This window comes from Bactrocera neohumeralis, chromosome 6 (genome assembly GCF_024586455.1).
Source record: "Bactrocera neohumeralis isolate Rockhampton chromosome 6, APGP_CSIRO_Bneo_wtdbg2-racon-allhic-juicebox.fasta_v2, whole genome shotgun sequence".
In the NCBI taxonomy this organism is placed as follows: Eukaryota; Metazoa; Arthropoda; class Insecta; order Diptera; family Tephritidae; genus Bactrocera; species Bactrocera neohumeralis.
Window position 1 is genome coordinate 8955866 of NC_065923.1, and position 16051 is coordinate 8971916.

At 38.0% G+C, this 16051-nt stretch overlaps 1 protein-coding gene across 6 annotated transcripts in view; it reads left to right on the forward strand.

The window, feature by feature from the left end:
* The first annotated feature begins 3275 nt into the window (after window positions 1–3275).
* Window positions 3276–16051, forward strand: part of LOC126763484 (cell adhesion molecule Dscam2) — a 123709-nt gene continuing 110933 nt past the window's right edge. For all 6 annotated transcript variants that reach the window (XM_050481024.1, XM_050481027.1, XM_050481025.1 and 3 more), the window contains exon 1: window positions 3276–4838. In XM_050481024.1, coding sequence (XP_050336981.1) covers window positions 4790–4838 — 49 coding nt within the window. In that variant the 5' untranslated portion in view covers window positions 3276–4789. The remainder of the gene's footprint in view (window positions 4839–16051) is intronic.

Consider the following 16051-nt stretch of genomic DNA (forward strand, 5'->3'; position numbering starts at 1 on the left):
AACCCGTAATTCTACTTTTGTTCAAATTGATACAATTTTCAAACTTTTGTTATTGAAAGTATATCTCACGAATAATCTCTCTTTTCAGTCGAAATGTGTAACCCCTGTTTTTGCCATTTTAGATACTAAAGAACAGCGCCTACAGCAATTTAGAGCTAACAGTGTTGTTTTTGGTTTTGTGGTTTAGTATGTTGCCAGCGTTGGTGTTTGCGTTCCCCTCTCCTGCTTGGCCTGCCGCACGATTGCCACTTAACAATTTCGCGAACTTTCAACATTCGCCGCGTGTTCGGCTATCTGCTTCCTGTTTTTAATTCAAAATTCCGCATTTGTCGCATTTGACTGTAATTGTTGTTGTCAACAATTTGGGTTTGTTCGTGTGTGGGCGGCATATTAACATAATGCTGCCATATTTCTTACATTAATATAAAAATGTGGAAGAGAAATTAAAAAAATAACGAATTTTTCCTTTCAGTTTGCTGCTTTTGCCTAAGTTTTTTGGGGGAGTGGCGTGTTTCGGCATTAAACGGCTGTCGCTGCGGCTGGTTTTGCATGGGACCAGAGCATATCTGTGCTTCATTTGTGTTTCGGCTGCTGAGCTTTGTAGCTTGTACGGAGCGGTCCTTCCGCCCGCAAATGGATGCACGTACACTTTAGCCGAAAACTAATTTATTTTGTAATTAAGTTTTTCCCGCCAGCCTCCGCATCATGTCTGCCGACGTTGTTAACGGCCAAGCAGCAAGCAGCGACCTTTCCGCCTCTTTGTGCCACTAATGTAGTTTACCGAAAAGTTTTCGGCTTTAGTCACTGGTGTTTATTGCGTGAACTAGAAATTCGTTGAAACCACTAAAGCTCTAACTCTTGCAATCGCCGCTTAGTCGCTTTGCTGGGGATGTGTTGTCGAGGCATTTCCTCTATTTGGAAATAAACTTTTTATTGCTGAAATTTTAAGTATTTTATCTTTTTATTACTCTCACGAAATTGTATTTAAAGCCGTGTGGCTTGTTTATCTTCATTTGATCTGCGAAATAAATGGACTTTTGAAGTTTGCCACACACTCTCCCCCTGCACTTGCGCTTTCCCAAGTAGAGAGACAAGGTTAGGTTAGGGTGCATATATGGCTGATCAAAAATCGCACGTGGACCGGTATATAGTATGTATTCCTTTGTGAAAACATTGAAAAGAAGAACAATTGTGTTATGTTCTTAGCGAAACGGTTAGTAGCCAATACACATTTGAATAAGCGTTTAATTTCAACTTTCGCCAGTTCGGTGGGATGTCTGAAGGTATGCGCTCCCAAGTGTTTAAGTCTTGACCTCCCAAACGCGGGAAGGAAGTGTTGAGTTGTTTCCACCTCATCTTCTGCAAATGGCGTCTGGTAAGATTCCCAACCTTACAGCTTGGAAGCCAATAGGAAAATGGCCTGTTAAAAGCCCCACAACTACGAAGAGTCTAGCCTTACTGAGGGCAAAGAGATCACTAGATCTCCTGAGATCAATCTTGGGCCAATAAGCGTTTGCGACAGCGCATGTGCCGATGGTGGCTCCCATTCTACGGATAGCGGTTCTAGTGTGTCTTTTCTTGCTAGCTCATCAGGTTTACAATTTCCTGCGATTCCGCTTTGGCCCGGCAATAATACAAATCTTATCTCAAAGACATTCGATGAAATTAAAAGCGAGGTTAGGCACTCCTTCACAAACCTTATACGCACTGTAAATGAGTTAAAGGCTAGTATCGCCGCTCTGCTATATGAGTGAATGGTTACTTCTCTGAAGGAGGCAGCACTCGGGAGTAACAGATCCACTACTGCCTTATATGGCTACAACCTCGGAATGGAAGACACTGCCATAGTCAGGAAGTCTGAAGTTGGAGTTGATAGAGAGTTCCTGACAGTAAACTTAGCCTTCTTTGCTCTCATCGGTATATGAGCAAAGAAGGAGCTGTCAGAGTTCGGTTTGGCGACTCCATGATCTAAGTGATCCGGTATGAAGTAAAGTGTGTGAGGATATCTGAGATAGACAAGACAAAGCATAAACGGTGACAGCATATAGTGATTTAGGTCTCAGTTACGTAATTTTTATTAAAACGAAAGATCGATGGGGTATATAAAAATAACAAAACACGGTTTTTAATTCAGTGCATCTGAATTAGGGTTTTCGTCTCCTAAAACTATCAAATAAATGTGCTGAAACCCGTAAGTAGAACATCTTAACGAAGAGCAGAGCTAGGAGCTCTCTCGATTTTAATTAGGAAGCTAGACCTTTAAAAGTTAGATGCTGGCTTATGGTTGAAACAGACTGGATTTTATGAATTATCAATAAAAAGGTACGAACTTGTCAAAAGTTTTTAATAGTGTTTTGCTCACTCTGGGTCCAAGTTAAGTCATTGGTTTCCAAAGGATAAAGCGACAGTTCGCTCTATTCTTTCAGTGTACGGTGATTTTACTGCATAAATCAGAAACTTAACGAAATGAACAATAAAGTTGCTGTTCTTTAACTTCCCTTATCAACTTGCTCATCTAATTGTCGCTTTCTCACTTTTCTCGGACTTCACCCAATAATCTAATTACTTCGTTATAGCACGAAATGCCCCTGCGTCACTAATTAATGAATGTAATCAAAGTAAGGATGAGGTTATTTTCTTGAAGATCCTAACAAAAAATTTATGTTTAGGCAGTATTTATCATTAACTGCAGAGCGCGAAATCGGGAGCTCTCAGCTGAGATACATTTCCAGAAACATTAAGCCTACAACACTCATATTCTCTCGCTACTTAATTGCGGTGTGTCTGTACGGGTGGTTCGGCAGCAGCAGAAAGAGTAAATAAGTTATTTGCATAACAAACAAACTCTCAGAAAACCAAGCGTCCAGCGTTACACATAGTTTTGTGCGGTGTGTTGCTGCTGTTTTTGTCCCTAACCATGGGCAACAAAATCGGATACATGGCAGCACACTAGCAAACAGAAAGCGGACGATAACAAAATACCAAAAAGCGCGCCACGCCAAAGCGTTCTGCGAAACGAACAAATAAACAGAGGAATGTGATAAGAGCAAAGCATTTGCCGTGCGTGTGTGTTGCCGCCAGGACGCTTGGCGGCCCAAAGTGGTGAGCATGCGCACCGCGGCCGGCACACAAACATGGCTGCCAACGTGAGCCACAGAGAAGAGCTGCTAAAACACCACACCGAAGCAAAACGGCCACAAAAGTGCACCGGTGAAAGGTACATGGACTAGACCACGGCGTCCAAGTTGAGCCGGTGCTCAGTTGCAGCTGATAGCTCGAAGGACGTGCACGGTTTGGCGGATAATGGAAACAGTAGAGCAAGTTAGCCAATTAAAGAGGCAGTTGTGAGTTGTGCGAGCCAGCAAGGGAACCTACTTGGTGAGGACGAACGGTGTGATAAGTGGAGGTGTGTGCGCGACCGCCCATCCGGTTAGTGAGTACGTGCGAGTGTATGCGAGAGAGCGCGCAAGCAGTCAGTGCGGGAGATAAGCGAGAGCGCGCACACGTTGTGAGTGCATTGCTTCGTGGTGTTTAGGTAGACAGCGGTGTTGGTTAGGGTGTCGCTGTCGCTGCCGGTGTCGATGTTTAATGTCGGTGGAAGCTATTGGACGACACAGGCAACTTCGTAAATGTCAAGTGTAATGCCACAATCGCAATTGCTTGCGCCTATCAAGCAGCAGTAACAGCAACAGCAACAACGTAAGCGACAAACAGTTGGCGGAGAGTGTGAGTTGTGAGTGGTGAGTGAACGAGCGCGCGGAAAACGGAAACGGAAAGAACCAAAGCAGCGGCGAAATACATACACACTATATAAGCAATCAGAATGTGTGTGTGTGTGTGCTAGAAATGTAACGCGCGACTTTCGCAAAGCATTCGCCGTCGTGAACGCTGCTGCAATTCATTGCACTGATTGTGTTCGAGTGCTGAGTGAGCAATAAAAAATCGCAATCGAATTGCATTGAAAGGCGGGCGAGTGGTAATTATAAATTTCACGTTACTTTAAAGGAGTTCGTGGCTTTAATCAGTGTGCGAGTGACAAGCGATGCGGAAAGTTCAAGTCGCTGCAAGTCGCTGCAAATCGGTAAATATTTGTAAATGTGCAGTGAAGTGAGCAAATCACATACATACATACATACATATATGGTATGTTTATAAGATTTGCGTGTTGGTCTAGTACAACGGTGCGAAATAGTACAATAGAATTTCAGTGAAAACGAAAAAGTGCCAAAATTGTTTACCACATACATATTCATACCTACAAGAGGCCAAATTTGGTTAAACAAAAGGTTCAAACACGAAACCAAATATAATTGAAAGATCTGAGTGTGTGCGGTGATTTGCTTCGAAAGTGTAAAATTAAAGCTTATTTCAACTGCCAAAGAGTGAGCTTCAACGAAATAGACAGAAAGTGAGGATATGCGTGTAAATCAAAAATATCATTTGACGAGGTATATCTAAGAGTAACAGAAAGTGCATAGAATAAATACAGTGTTGGCGAAAATATTTCACTTCATGATTTACAAGTGATTTGGGAATTTGAATAAAAGAGTTGTGAATAAATGTCAAAATCAAAATAACTAAGGGAAATTATATACTAAATCGTACCAAATCAGAGTTCAAATTAACTAATCGATGATTACAATACTTTAATCAAAAAAAAGAAAAAAATTGTGAAACCAGAAAGTTTCCTGAAAACAGCACCAAGTCGGAGCAACTAGACTAAAGGCGGCTAAACCAAATAATAATAACAAATCCTAAGGCCGCGCGTAAAGGCAACCAAAACAAAGACATGAGGACAAGTTGCCATATTCTTGTGCTTTTGCTTCTATCACATCTCGGTGAGTGCAGCCTTTTTACACGACAGCTTTATATAAGCATTTTTTCTCTCCCACTGCTATTTTTGTTCTGACAAGAGAGATTTCTTGGTTTTTGTTAACAACTTTTTCTATAAATTTCTCGTGTCTCGTCTTGTCTGCGAACAAGTGCATGAGCGACGTCGGCGGCTTGGACGCTTTCATGTGGAAAAAAATGTTTCACTCTTGTTTGTGCGCTTGTTGGTAAGCATGGCTGCTGTCCATGAAAGTACACTTTCAAAACTTTGATATTACGTTTTTAGCTTTTTGATTTCGGAATACAAACGCAGTCGGAGGGCATATTTCGCTTTTTAAGTGAGCGATTTTGAATGAACCTTTCCGTGCATTATGTTATAGTGGTTCGAAAGTAACAGCGCTGCGTGGGAGTCATTCATTTGATGTATGTAGGGTTTTCATCGAGCAGCAAACGACTTATTTTAAATATTTTTTCTATAAATGAGTAAAATTTTTTAATTGAACTTTTTGTTTTTCTAAAGATGTATAATTTACAAATTTTGTGAAATTTGTGAAAACTTTCAAAACTCGGCGTCATTTTCGGCAATCTTTCTGAAGAAAGATGCCTCCGCGTTGACAGCAAAACATCTTACAGGATCATCATAAGTAAAGAGAAAAAATATGTGTTTAAATTAAGACTTCGAACTAAGTAATGAACGTAGGAAAGTCAAAAAAATGATTATTATATTTTTGGCAGAGGATTTTACAAGAAAAATGCAAAATTTGGTGAAAATTTCTCGACGTTGTTGTGTTATTTTAAAATGGTTGTAATAGATCAAAAGCCGTCTTTCAAGACCTTGTATATTATATTTCGAAGAGCGTAGAGTTTTATTAATATCGGTAGAGTATGTCGCGGCCTTGAAAATACAGTTTCGAGAAAAGCGCGTTTAGAGTTTTAAGTAGCTATATGTCAGACTTCGAGCGCGTATCTTTTCAAGGGTGTCTCTCCAAAATTATTACTCGGACCAAATAGAGAAGGACAGGATTTTTTTAAGCCGGGAACCCCTTAGGGTGCTGTAGAGCAAGTTTGTAATCCGAAATTAAATTAAAATTACTTTGATTAAAAAAAAAGATAATAAATTAAGGCACATAGAAAACGGTGTTATTTTTTTTTTGTTGTACTATATATTTGCTTTGGAATCAATCTGAAGACAATCAGCAAATTTTATAAATACAACCATCATAACAGGATTGATTGGGCTCCATTGAGACTATTCAATATATTCTTCAATAACATAATTTGACATAAAGTATTCTTAAAACTACCTAAAATCTATGTGAAAGGTCCAATATGAAGGTTCTTTTTAAGCCTCTAACATTCATACTGTTGGCCAGTAGATTTATTGCTAGTAAGTTTTCATGATTAGAAAGTCTATCAAGGTATCTTCGACAAACTTTGCTGATTTGTCAAAGGTTACATTTAAGTCTTTGTGGATTTCGAAGATGCTTATATACAAAAAAACTTAGAACATGCTTCTTAAAATCTTAGATTAATATCTTTGGAGGATTTCACTGTTAGATATACTCGCCGTACCCCATTAACCGCATTGCATAAGTCTATACTGGTTTAAGGATTGACTTGTAGAGTCAAACTTAATTTTCAAGACTAAGTTGTGATCGCGAAAACAGTGTTATTTGAATTAGAAGATAAATAATTTAAATATGGTTTCACACACTTCATTTCTATCATTTTTATATCCTGAAAGAGATAATACTAAGTTCGTTAAGTTTGCCACGAATTTTGTAACGCCCTGAATATATACTTTATCTCTTTATCTTAAAAGTCTATACAATTCATGTAAAATTATTTTCAAATCATAAGTAAGTGTCCAAAATTCATGTAGGAATCGGTTGAAATTTTTATTACTTCAAGAAAAGGAAGAAATAAGTAAAAACAGAATAACAACACAGAGCTAGTGCGGGAGAACACTAATTTTCGTATGCGTACATATTTAGTATATAGATTATACTGATTGTTGCTCTTGAACAAAAAAACAGTTTTTTTTGGACAAACCCGTCACATATTTTTAATATCACAGCAAAAAATGGTATTGATATTTTCGTCGTCAAGGCATTGCGCTTTCCAAAACAAACAGGACTTAAAAAAAAGAACAAATGGTTTTTTTTCGGCAAAAACCAATTTATTTTATTCAAAGTAGTCTCCTTCTGCTTCAATAAAGCTTTTTTGCACGGTCCAAAAGCATGTCGAACGAGTGTTTTAGCTCGTTGGCCAGTATGCCGGTGCAAGCCTTTTGAATGGCCTCTACGTCTGCATAACGCTTTCCTTTCGTGGGAAAATGCATTTTTCCGAAAAGAAAAAAGTCGCACGATGCCATATCAGGTGAATACGGGAGTGGTTAATGGTTAAAATGTGATTTTTGGTCAAATAGTCGGTCACAAGCGTCCTTCGAATGTTAGATTCTGAGCAATTTTAGGTCGTCAGTCAATTTGTGCGGAACAAACCGTGCACACACTTTTCGTACGTCCAAATGTTCGGTGAAAATGCGATAAATCAATGTTTTGGAGATGATTAATTCCATTTCCATAAGTTTCAGTAATGATTTCGGCTCATTTTTGTTGAATTCACGCACAGTTTCGATGGAATTTCCAGTGATCACGGATTTTCATTGGCCCACATGTTGATCGTCATTTATGTCCTCACGACCACTTTGAAAACATTGAAACCACTCGTGCACTCTGCTACGGAATAGGCAAACATTGCCATAAACATGTTTCATCAATTGAAATTTTAAAAAAGCCATTTAATGCTGGCTCTTTGGAAAATTATTTTTATTTACCTATAAAACAAACTTAAACACTTAAAATGTGTGAAAATAAATGTCATGGAATTCTCAGGACAATCGATAAAGATAGCAGATTCTAATGCACTAGTCGACATATATGTAGATGGTGCCACCAGTGAGCGCTAGATCAAAAAGTCCTGTTTACTTTGGAATGCAAAAAATGTAAAAAATAGCGGAATAACTGTAGTGTTGATAATTTGAGTTATACAGAAATATTTTCGAACCATTGCACGGAGCAGTGCTGTATTTAAACGGAAACGATAAATTATATAATTTTAGCTGATCCTTCCTCAAAAATAATACAATTGCTAAATATTGAATGGTAGAATAGAACTGCGACCAAATATGCAGTGCAATGGACCCTAACTGGGAGAGTCGATGAATATTATACCACCGGCATTCCAAAAAACTGATGTCATAACATCGCCAGCCGATTTTTTCGTCTTTTTCCGCTTGAGGACTGGTTCATAAATGGCTCAGAGAGAATAATCCATTGGATTCGCATCTGGTGAATTCGAGAGAAGCCATTGTGTGATCGTAATGAAGTTCGGATAGGTTTTTCAGCCATTCTTGATTCACTCGCGCTTTGTGAGACGGTGCTGAGTCTTGTTGAAACGTCCATGGTTTGCGACCGAAATGTTTGTTTGCCCACGGCTTCAAAGCAGCCTCCAAAACACTTTCCCGATAATATGTCGCATTTACTTTGACGCTATGCTCGATGAAACCAATTGGAGAGCACCCACCTGCGGTGACAGCGGCCCAAACCATTATTTGTGGCGAGTGCTGCCTCCTTGTGGCCAACCGATGACTTAGATTCTCGTATAAACGGTCGGTCAAGTAAACCCTATCGTTTTGAGAGTTTACGAATTGCTCAATTGGAAAATTTTCTCTCGCTCTCTCAAGTCTTACTTGTTGCTGCTTCGGTGTGAGATATTGGGCCTTTTGGAACTTGTAAAGCTTGACCTTGAGCTTATTTTTCAATATGCGTCGGATGCTGCGGTCGGATATTTTTAGTTCTTTAGCCATTTGATTGGCACTTCGTGGTGGATTTCGCTAAAGTCGCTTCTTCACTTTCCGAACCATCTCACGTGACGTTGCAGTCTTTTGATGACCACCTCCATGGCGTTTTGCGATGCTACCAGTATCATTGTAACGAGTGATGGTGCGATAAATAAAAACTTTATTCACATTAAGGTGTTTGAGCTCACGAACAATTGCTGGCTGTGATTTTCCAGCCAAATATAAAGCAATCACACTATTACCTTTGAATTTCATTGCTGATCACTTTTTTTGCGTACACTTGTGAACAATACTCCAAACTGTCATTCAGCAAATTTATAAACAGCTGATTCCAGTGCGACAGCTGCGCGAATGGTCTGAAGCACTTCGAGTGCCGGACCCTGATCAAACACTCCTCAGAATCAACAATTCCTTGTTTTTGTTGGATTATAAACTTGCGCGGCACCTACTTTGTAGAGAGCTTTCGCCTCTTTAAGGCGTCCACTGTCTTCAATTATCCTCGGTGCTCATTTCGCCTCTTTCCAACTTTCCAAGTCTCTTTTCAATGGTTGATTTCTCTGGTGCAGAATCCAAATGCAACAATATTTTTTAACAGTATTTTTCCCCTAAAAAACAATGCTTTATTAACACACGAAATTCTTTTTGATCCATTTGTTGTAAACTAACACAAGTTGCTACACCCAAAATGCTATATCTCATTAACTGTTAGGTCCGCAGTTGCCAAATTTTTATACATGTTCTTTAAAGGTAGGGGCTGACTAGAATCATATACTTAGTTGGTATTAGTAGTACCATCTATGTATCAGCCACAGTTAAGCGCGGGCGGGTCCTCTAGTATTTCAATGAACGTAAGCTATATTGCTATGTTTATAAAATGTTATTCGATATCGAATACCGTTGTTGGAATCAATCGATCAATTTTGACATCGAAACATAACTTTTCCGAAATAATAAGTTGAATCTACTAATTTCTTTAAAAAAGTTGTCTTCATAGTAAATTCAATATTTCGTGTATTTATAATTTCCTTTTTTTCAGATTTCTTTGATAATTACATTTTTTAAGCTCCATGGCTTGAGGAATTTATATTTGATAGATTAAATAAAATATCTCATCGTTCATAAAGAAAATTAATTAAATTATTATTTTGAAATTTTAAAATTATTTATCTAAGTTATTTTTTGAACTACGTTTTTGTATTGTTGTTATAAAGGAAGAAAATACTCTCACAATAATGCTGAGTAGAAGACTCACTAAGAAGTCTCACAATTGCGTTTATAAATTATCGATGCGAATTTTTCGAGTCCTTTTGGTTAGCGAAAAGTTGTTTTCAATTATTTTGGAAGCCTTACGCAAGAGATTTTGTCAAATTAATAAAATATTGCTATTTCCAGCAGGAAACATGCAGCTCTCTGTGTATTTGCAAATATTCATATGTGCGTCTAAGTGACGATAAAATTTAATCATTTATATTCAATTTCAATAATTCCCCCACAACGTTTGTCGCCCTCCTCTGAGATTGAAATTATTTGCACACTCTAACGGCAACCTCTAACCGCAATCGAGAAATGTGCAAAGTACAAATTAATAGTCACTTTATCACATCTAAACGATACCGCAATCTGATTGTGACAAATTCTTCCACAACCACATGCGCACACGCCGTCACACACACACATCCAAGCGGAAACGCCGTGGTGAACAATTTTCTTTTATAGTTTTCGTTTGCATATAAATTGCTGGTAATAATGCGAAATTATTTCGCATGTTACTCCACCCCTCGCAAGCACACACACTCACACGCATACACAAACACACACATTCATATTCACACATTGATTGGCGTGTTGTAGAACAACAGGATTTGCCCGGTTTCCACCCCAGGGCAGCAGAGGTTAGACGGGTGTTTGCTCGGTGTCATAAAAAAGCGAGTAACTCGCATCTCTCCATTCGCACATTTGGCATTACATACAATTTAGCATAAAACCGAATTCATTTGCATATTTGGTGTGTATGAGATTGCGAATATGCCAAGGGATTGAATAAAAAGTCCTGTCAAACGAAGAAAAACACCAGCAGCACGCCAGTGGGGGTTGGAAGCGCCTCAGGAATTACTTAAAAGCCTGCGAAGTGTGAATGATGGGTAGCGAGAAAGCAGGGGGAGAACAATAAGAACAAAAACGTATCACATTTAGAGCTGAGTGTAGGCCGTTCAAGCGTTTTTCTTTAATATTTAAAAAGTATTTCCACAATAATTCACAAATTATGTTGAAAAAGGAATTCGGTATGGAATTATGTAGCAAGATTTTATTAGCAGAGTCTTTTGTCCCACTTGCGAAAATAAAATAACCTTAATGGAAGAACACTTTGAAAATTAAATAAGTTTTCCAATATCTAATAAGGACTGCTCACCAGTTTGGTCTATATAATTATATACTTGTAAGAATGTATTTGAGACCCGTTCAATCAATTGTCTCTGGCGTCTATAAATTTACAAAAAAAAACATAAAAAAAACGTTATATTCGGTTGCATCGAAGCTATAATACCCTTCACAAATGCAAAATATTCGTTACAACAACTAGATACCGATCTTCAGTTTGGCTGGCAGCTTTATGCTCTGGTATCCGATCTAAAACATTTCTTCGGAGACGCATTATTGCCTTAGGTAATAAACTGAGTAGAATGATATACTAGTTACCGTATAAACAGGCAGACGAATGAACAGACAGGCGGATGAACAGACAGACGGATATGGCTAAATGGATTCAGCTCGTCTTGCTGATCATTTGAATAGATAATAGTCGTCAAAAAAGTCTTGCGGTATTTTTATTGAATTTTTTTTTTTTTTTATTGAAATTGAAATGAATTTTTGATGACTCATGCCCAGCTCTTGACGGATGCTACGGCTGCTACTATGCCGGTCTCTTTCGACCAATTCAGTGATTTTATCGCAATTTTCGATGACAGGCCTTCTGGAGCGTGGCGCATCTTCGACCACCTCTACACCAGAACGAAAACCTTGAAACCATCGTTGTGCGGTGGAAATGGAAACTGTATCGGGTCCATAAACTGCACATATTTTATTGGCGGCTTGAGATGCATTTTTGCCTTTATCGTAGTAGTACTGTAAAATATGCCGTATTTTCTCTTTATTTCGCTCCATGTTTGCGACGCTATATCGACAATCAATCAAACACGTGTTAGCGCGTGAAATGAGCTTTCCAAAAATGTATAGCATGACCCGATGCGACGAATAAAGCTAGAACTACGCACATTCAGCGTCAACTAGCGAAAATACCGCAAGACTTTTTTGACAACCATTATTTTAAAGGGCCTAAGATGTTAAATTCGTCGCAAAATTAAATTGTTTTCTTTTCTCGTTGAAAATCTGGCCTCATTCTATAAATGTTCAATTTTTTACATGACAAAAGAACAAAAAAAAAAAATGCCACCAACTCATTTGCAAAGTCTGTTATTGAGCTTAACAAAACTGATCGATTCATTATAATTAGTAGAAAAACTTGATGAAATAACTAGCAAAAACGAAAAATAATTAACGCCTGCGCAACTCTCACCGATACGTTTTGAGGGGGGGCAGTTTTTTAGAAGGTACCATTCTGGGAAAAGAACTCATCACTTTGGTTACTCGGGCATAGGCAGAATAATTGTAATATTTTTATGAGAAAAGAAAACGGTATTAATATACTCCGTTCTTCTTCTTCTTTATTGGCGTAGACACTGCTTACGCGGTTATTGTCAAGTTTACAACATCGCGCCAGTCGTTCTTTGCTTGGCTTTTCTCTGTTGTACTTTTCTCTGCTTAGCACCAATTGGAGATTCTAATCTTTCCAAAGGAGTGTAGGTCTTCCTCTTTCTCTGCTTCCCCTGACCTGTACTGTGTCGAATACTTTCAGAGCAGGAGTGTTTTCGTCCATTCGGACGACATGATCTAGCCAGTGTAGCCGCTGTCTTTTAATCCGCTGCACTATGTCAATGGCGTCGTATATCTCATATAGTTCATCGTTCCATCGAATGCGATATTCGCCGTGGCCAATGCTTCAGGGTATAAAAATATTAGTTTTTGTGGAATATCAATTAAAATTGAATTAAAATTCAAGCATTCACATCTCGTTTTAAATATGTGTATTTACTTGTTTACACATAATTTGGATAATACTCGCCTAAAAGTACATAGGCTGCTACGACGCTGAACGGCAAATATTTCTTGAAGATTAATGGGGGAACTTGCTATATTAGCTCTGAATTAAATATTTAAATATATACAGATATGTACTTCTTCGCAATTGAAATATTTCAAAATGTTGTACCATTGATACCTATTTATAAATGTTTATTATTTATAGAATTTGACCCTTCGCATTAATAATAATAACTTGACTGATTATGTTCTCTGAGAAGATGAAGACCTCAGTTTTACTATGAAGCTTGTATCAAGTTTCTTTATATAAACTGAGGAAAAGCTATAAAGTAACGTATACTCGCATATGCACTCAGTTTTTGAGATATCGATCAAAAATGTTGCACACGTCCTTTTCTCCCCAAGAAGCTGCACATTTGTCGGACCTGCCGGACTACTGCAGCACCTACCTAACGTACTAAATACACAAATTGTTCGCCCAAAATTAAGTTCTTGTATGGAAAACGCTTATAGCACAGATTATTGTTTTGGTGCCGTCGAAATTAAAACTTTCTTCATATCTCTACTCATAATATAATTCTCAAAATTTAATTAGTTGGAAAAGAATTGTTTTCATATTTAAATCATATTTTGCAATCAGTAAATATATGTATATATTGGAATCGTAGCTTAATTAAAAATTAAAGATTTTATTATTCTGAAATGTATGAGGAGAAGATATGAACAAATCGAAACATCTAAGAGAGGTGTGTTGAATGTGAATAAACGAGGTCGAAGTTGAAGTGCCTACTACATAATTATATGAGTTGCACAACATATACCTGTCTAAAACATATGGCTTATTTGCCTGGCCTTTTTCACATGGATATTGTCGGCAAAAAATAGTCGCAATAACGTCTGTGAAACAATGCTTTCCGATTACCTGGATGCTATGAAACGTATCATTACTGGCGATGAGTCTTGGATCTTGGACCCAGAAACAGAAAATCAATCGCCCGAATATCTTCGCAAAGGTGAGTCGAAGCCGAAAAGCCACGTCAAAGCAGGCCAAAAATTAAGGTTATGTTTTTCTTGTATTATCGAGCTGTGATTCACTCCGGATTACTTTAAGGGGGGCGACATAAATTTTGAAGAATATATTAAGAATTTTAATATATGGAAAAATGCAATGCAACTTTTGGAATTAACTTAATATGTAAATGCAAAAAAAATACAATTTTTCCTTCGCAAATCTCTTCGTAGTGATTTGCCAGGTTGAAACTAAGTGGACGCAGAGGTTAGAAGACCCGATAGAAAATCTTTTTTATAGCCTCTTGAAGTCTCAGTCTAGTGGGGTTGGAAATTTTTAAGATCTACACTAATATACTTTAAAATAAAAAAAAAAATTAGTGTCCATATATTTAAGAAAAAAAAATATATACATATGTGTATTTACATATAAGGTAATAAAAAATCTTTCGAATTGGTAATGGAAATATTTGTTAGTGTAAAAGCAACAAAATGTACAGCGAATTTGCAATTGCAAATATGCAAGACCATATGCACCAGATTCTGAATTGCCCTTTAGTATTTTTAGTACTGTTCTCTAAAACATTTCCGATTATGCTCTGATTAAATCAAATTCAATAATTATTGAAAGACACATGAAATATTAAAATGCAAAATTGTGTCATGTGAATGTGATAGAACCTTGTTTGATTGGCTAAATAAAACCACTTTTCCGCCTCTTTTAAATGATGGATCTTCGTGATAATTTTAACATTACACCGTCTATTCGAAGTATTTTCTATTAACTGCCAAGGAGTGAAATCCAGATCACGACTCAAAGCATTTCACTATCCTGGCTGAAGCAACGAAAGCTGGTTCTTCCAAGCAAAAACTTCGCACACTCTGAAATTTGGTGATTTCTTCATTACATAACTATTTTGTACATACATATATACGTATATAGTTTCACATCTTGTTTATGGAGCAACAACAAACGTGACAAGCAGCAATTAGTTGCTTTCGCCGAAATCTTTTCTTTTTGTTTACTGTATTTTAACATTACGGGAATTAGCAGATTGAAAGCTTTTCGTCATTTGGCACACGTGTGTGTGTGTGTGTGTGTGTGTGTGAATGGGTCCATTTACACATCATTAAGCTAGGATTAACGGTGAAAGTGTGTCACTAGCTGCCATTGTTCTCCGTTCACCAAAGGTATGGGCGACCTGTTTCCATTCGGCTCTTTCAATAAAGCAACGCTACAAACAAAGGAGGATTCTCTTACTAGCCGATGGTGAGAAAGAGATGAAAGGGACCGTGTCAGGTGATTGATTAATTTTCAAAGTCACATGACAGCTCCGTCAAATGAGCGTTGTGTGGACATGTGATAGAATATGTTTGTGTGGGTGTGTGTGGGACGAAAAACCTTCGTTATCGGCTCTGTGTGGTTGAGTAGGTGTAAAAATAGTGTGGCCAGATGTGTGTGGTCTTTCACTTTTCGACGCAAATTGAAAATATTACACGCGTTTAATGGACTTTGTTTATCGCAAATAACAAAACCTTTTGTTTGCAAATTTCTATGCCACTCCACAGCAAATGGTATACCCTTCATATGCGTATTAAATATAAAAGGAAACTTTTGGTTTGATCATAGTTCGGCAACAGGAAAGTTCTGAAAGTTGTTCGATTTTGTCAATTCTTTTTTGTCACTAAAATAAAGGAAGTCAAACGGCGCAAAATACCCCAGGCAAAATTGTGGGTGTGTGTGATCCAAGCAAAGAGCAACTTACAGCTTAGCAGAAAAGTAAGAGGTAAAGTGGAAAAGCACAACAATAGTTGCAGACTTCTTTAAACTTGAAGTTATCAGCGTCGCTCAGCGCTCCTACACGCGATGTATTGGAAACTATTACCGAAGTGTAGTCAATATTAACGGAAAACAACGAAGAGCTGCAAGAGTTCGCGCGCCGCGTTTGGTGTTTCAAGCACTTGGGCGGCTTCCTATTGTATTTACCCACGCCAATGCGACAATGTGTGTAATTGTTAGTCTACAAAGTTTTGGCACTAACTAAAAATAGCGAAAGTTTCACGCCAACTTCCAAGGCTGACACATGCACGCAGCTAGGCAGCCAGCTCAGCGAATCTCCACAATTCTACGTGGTTTTGCACGACGCAGGTTCTTATCTGAATTGAAGACACATGTGTTGTTTTTGTGGCAAA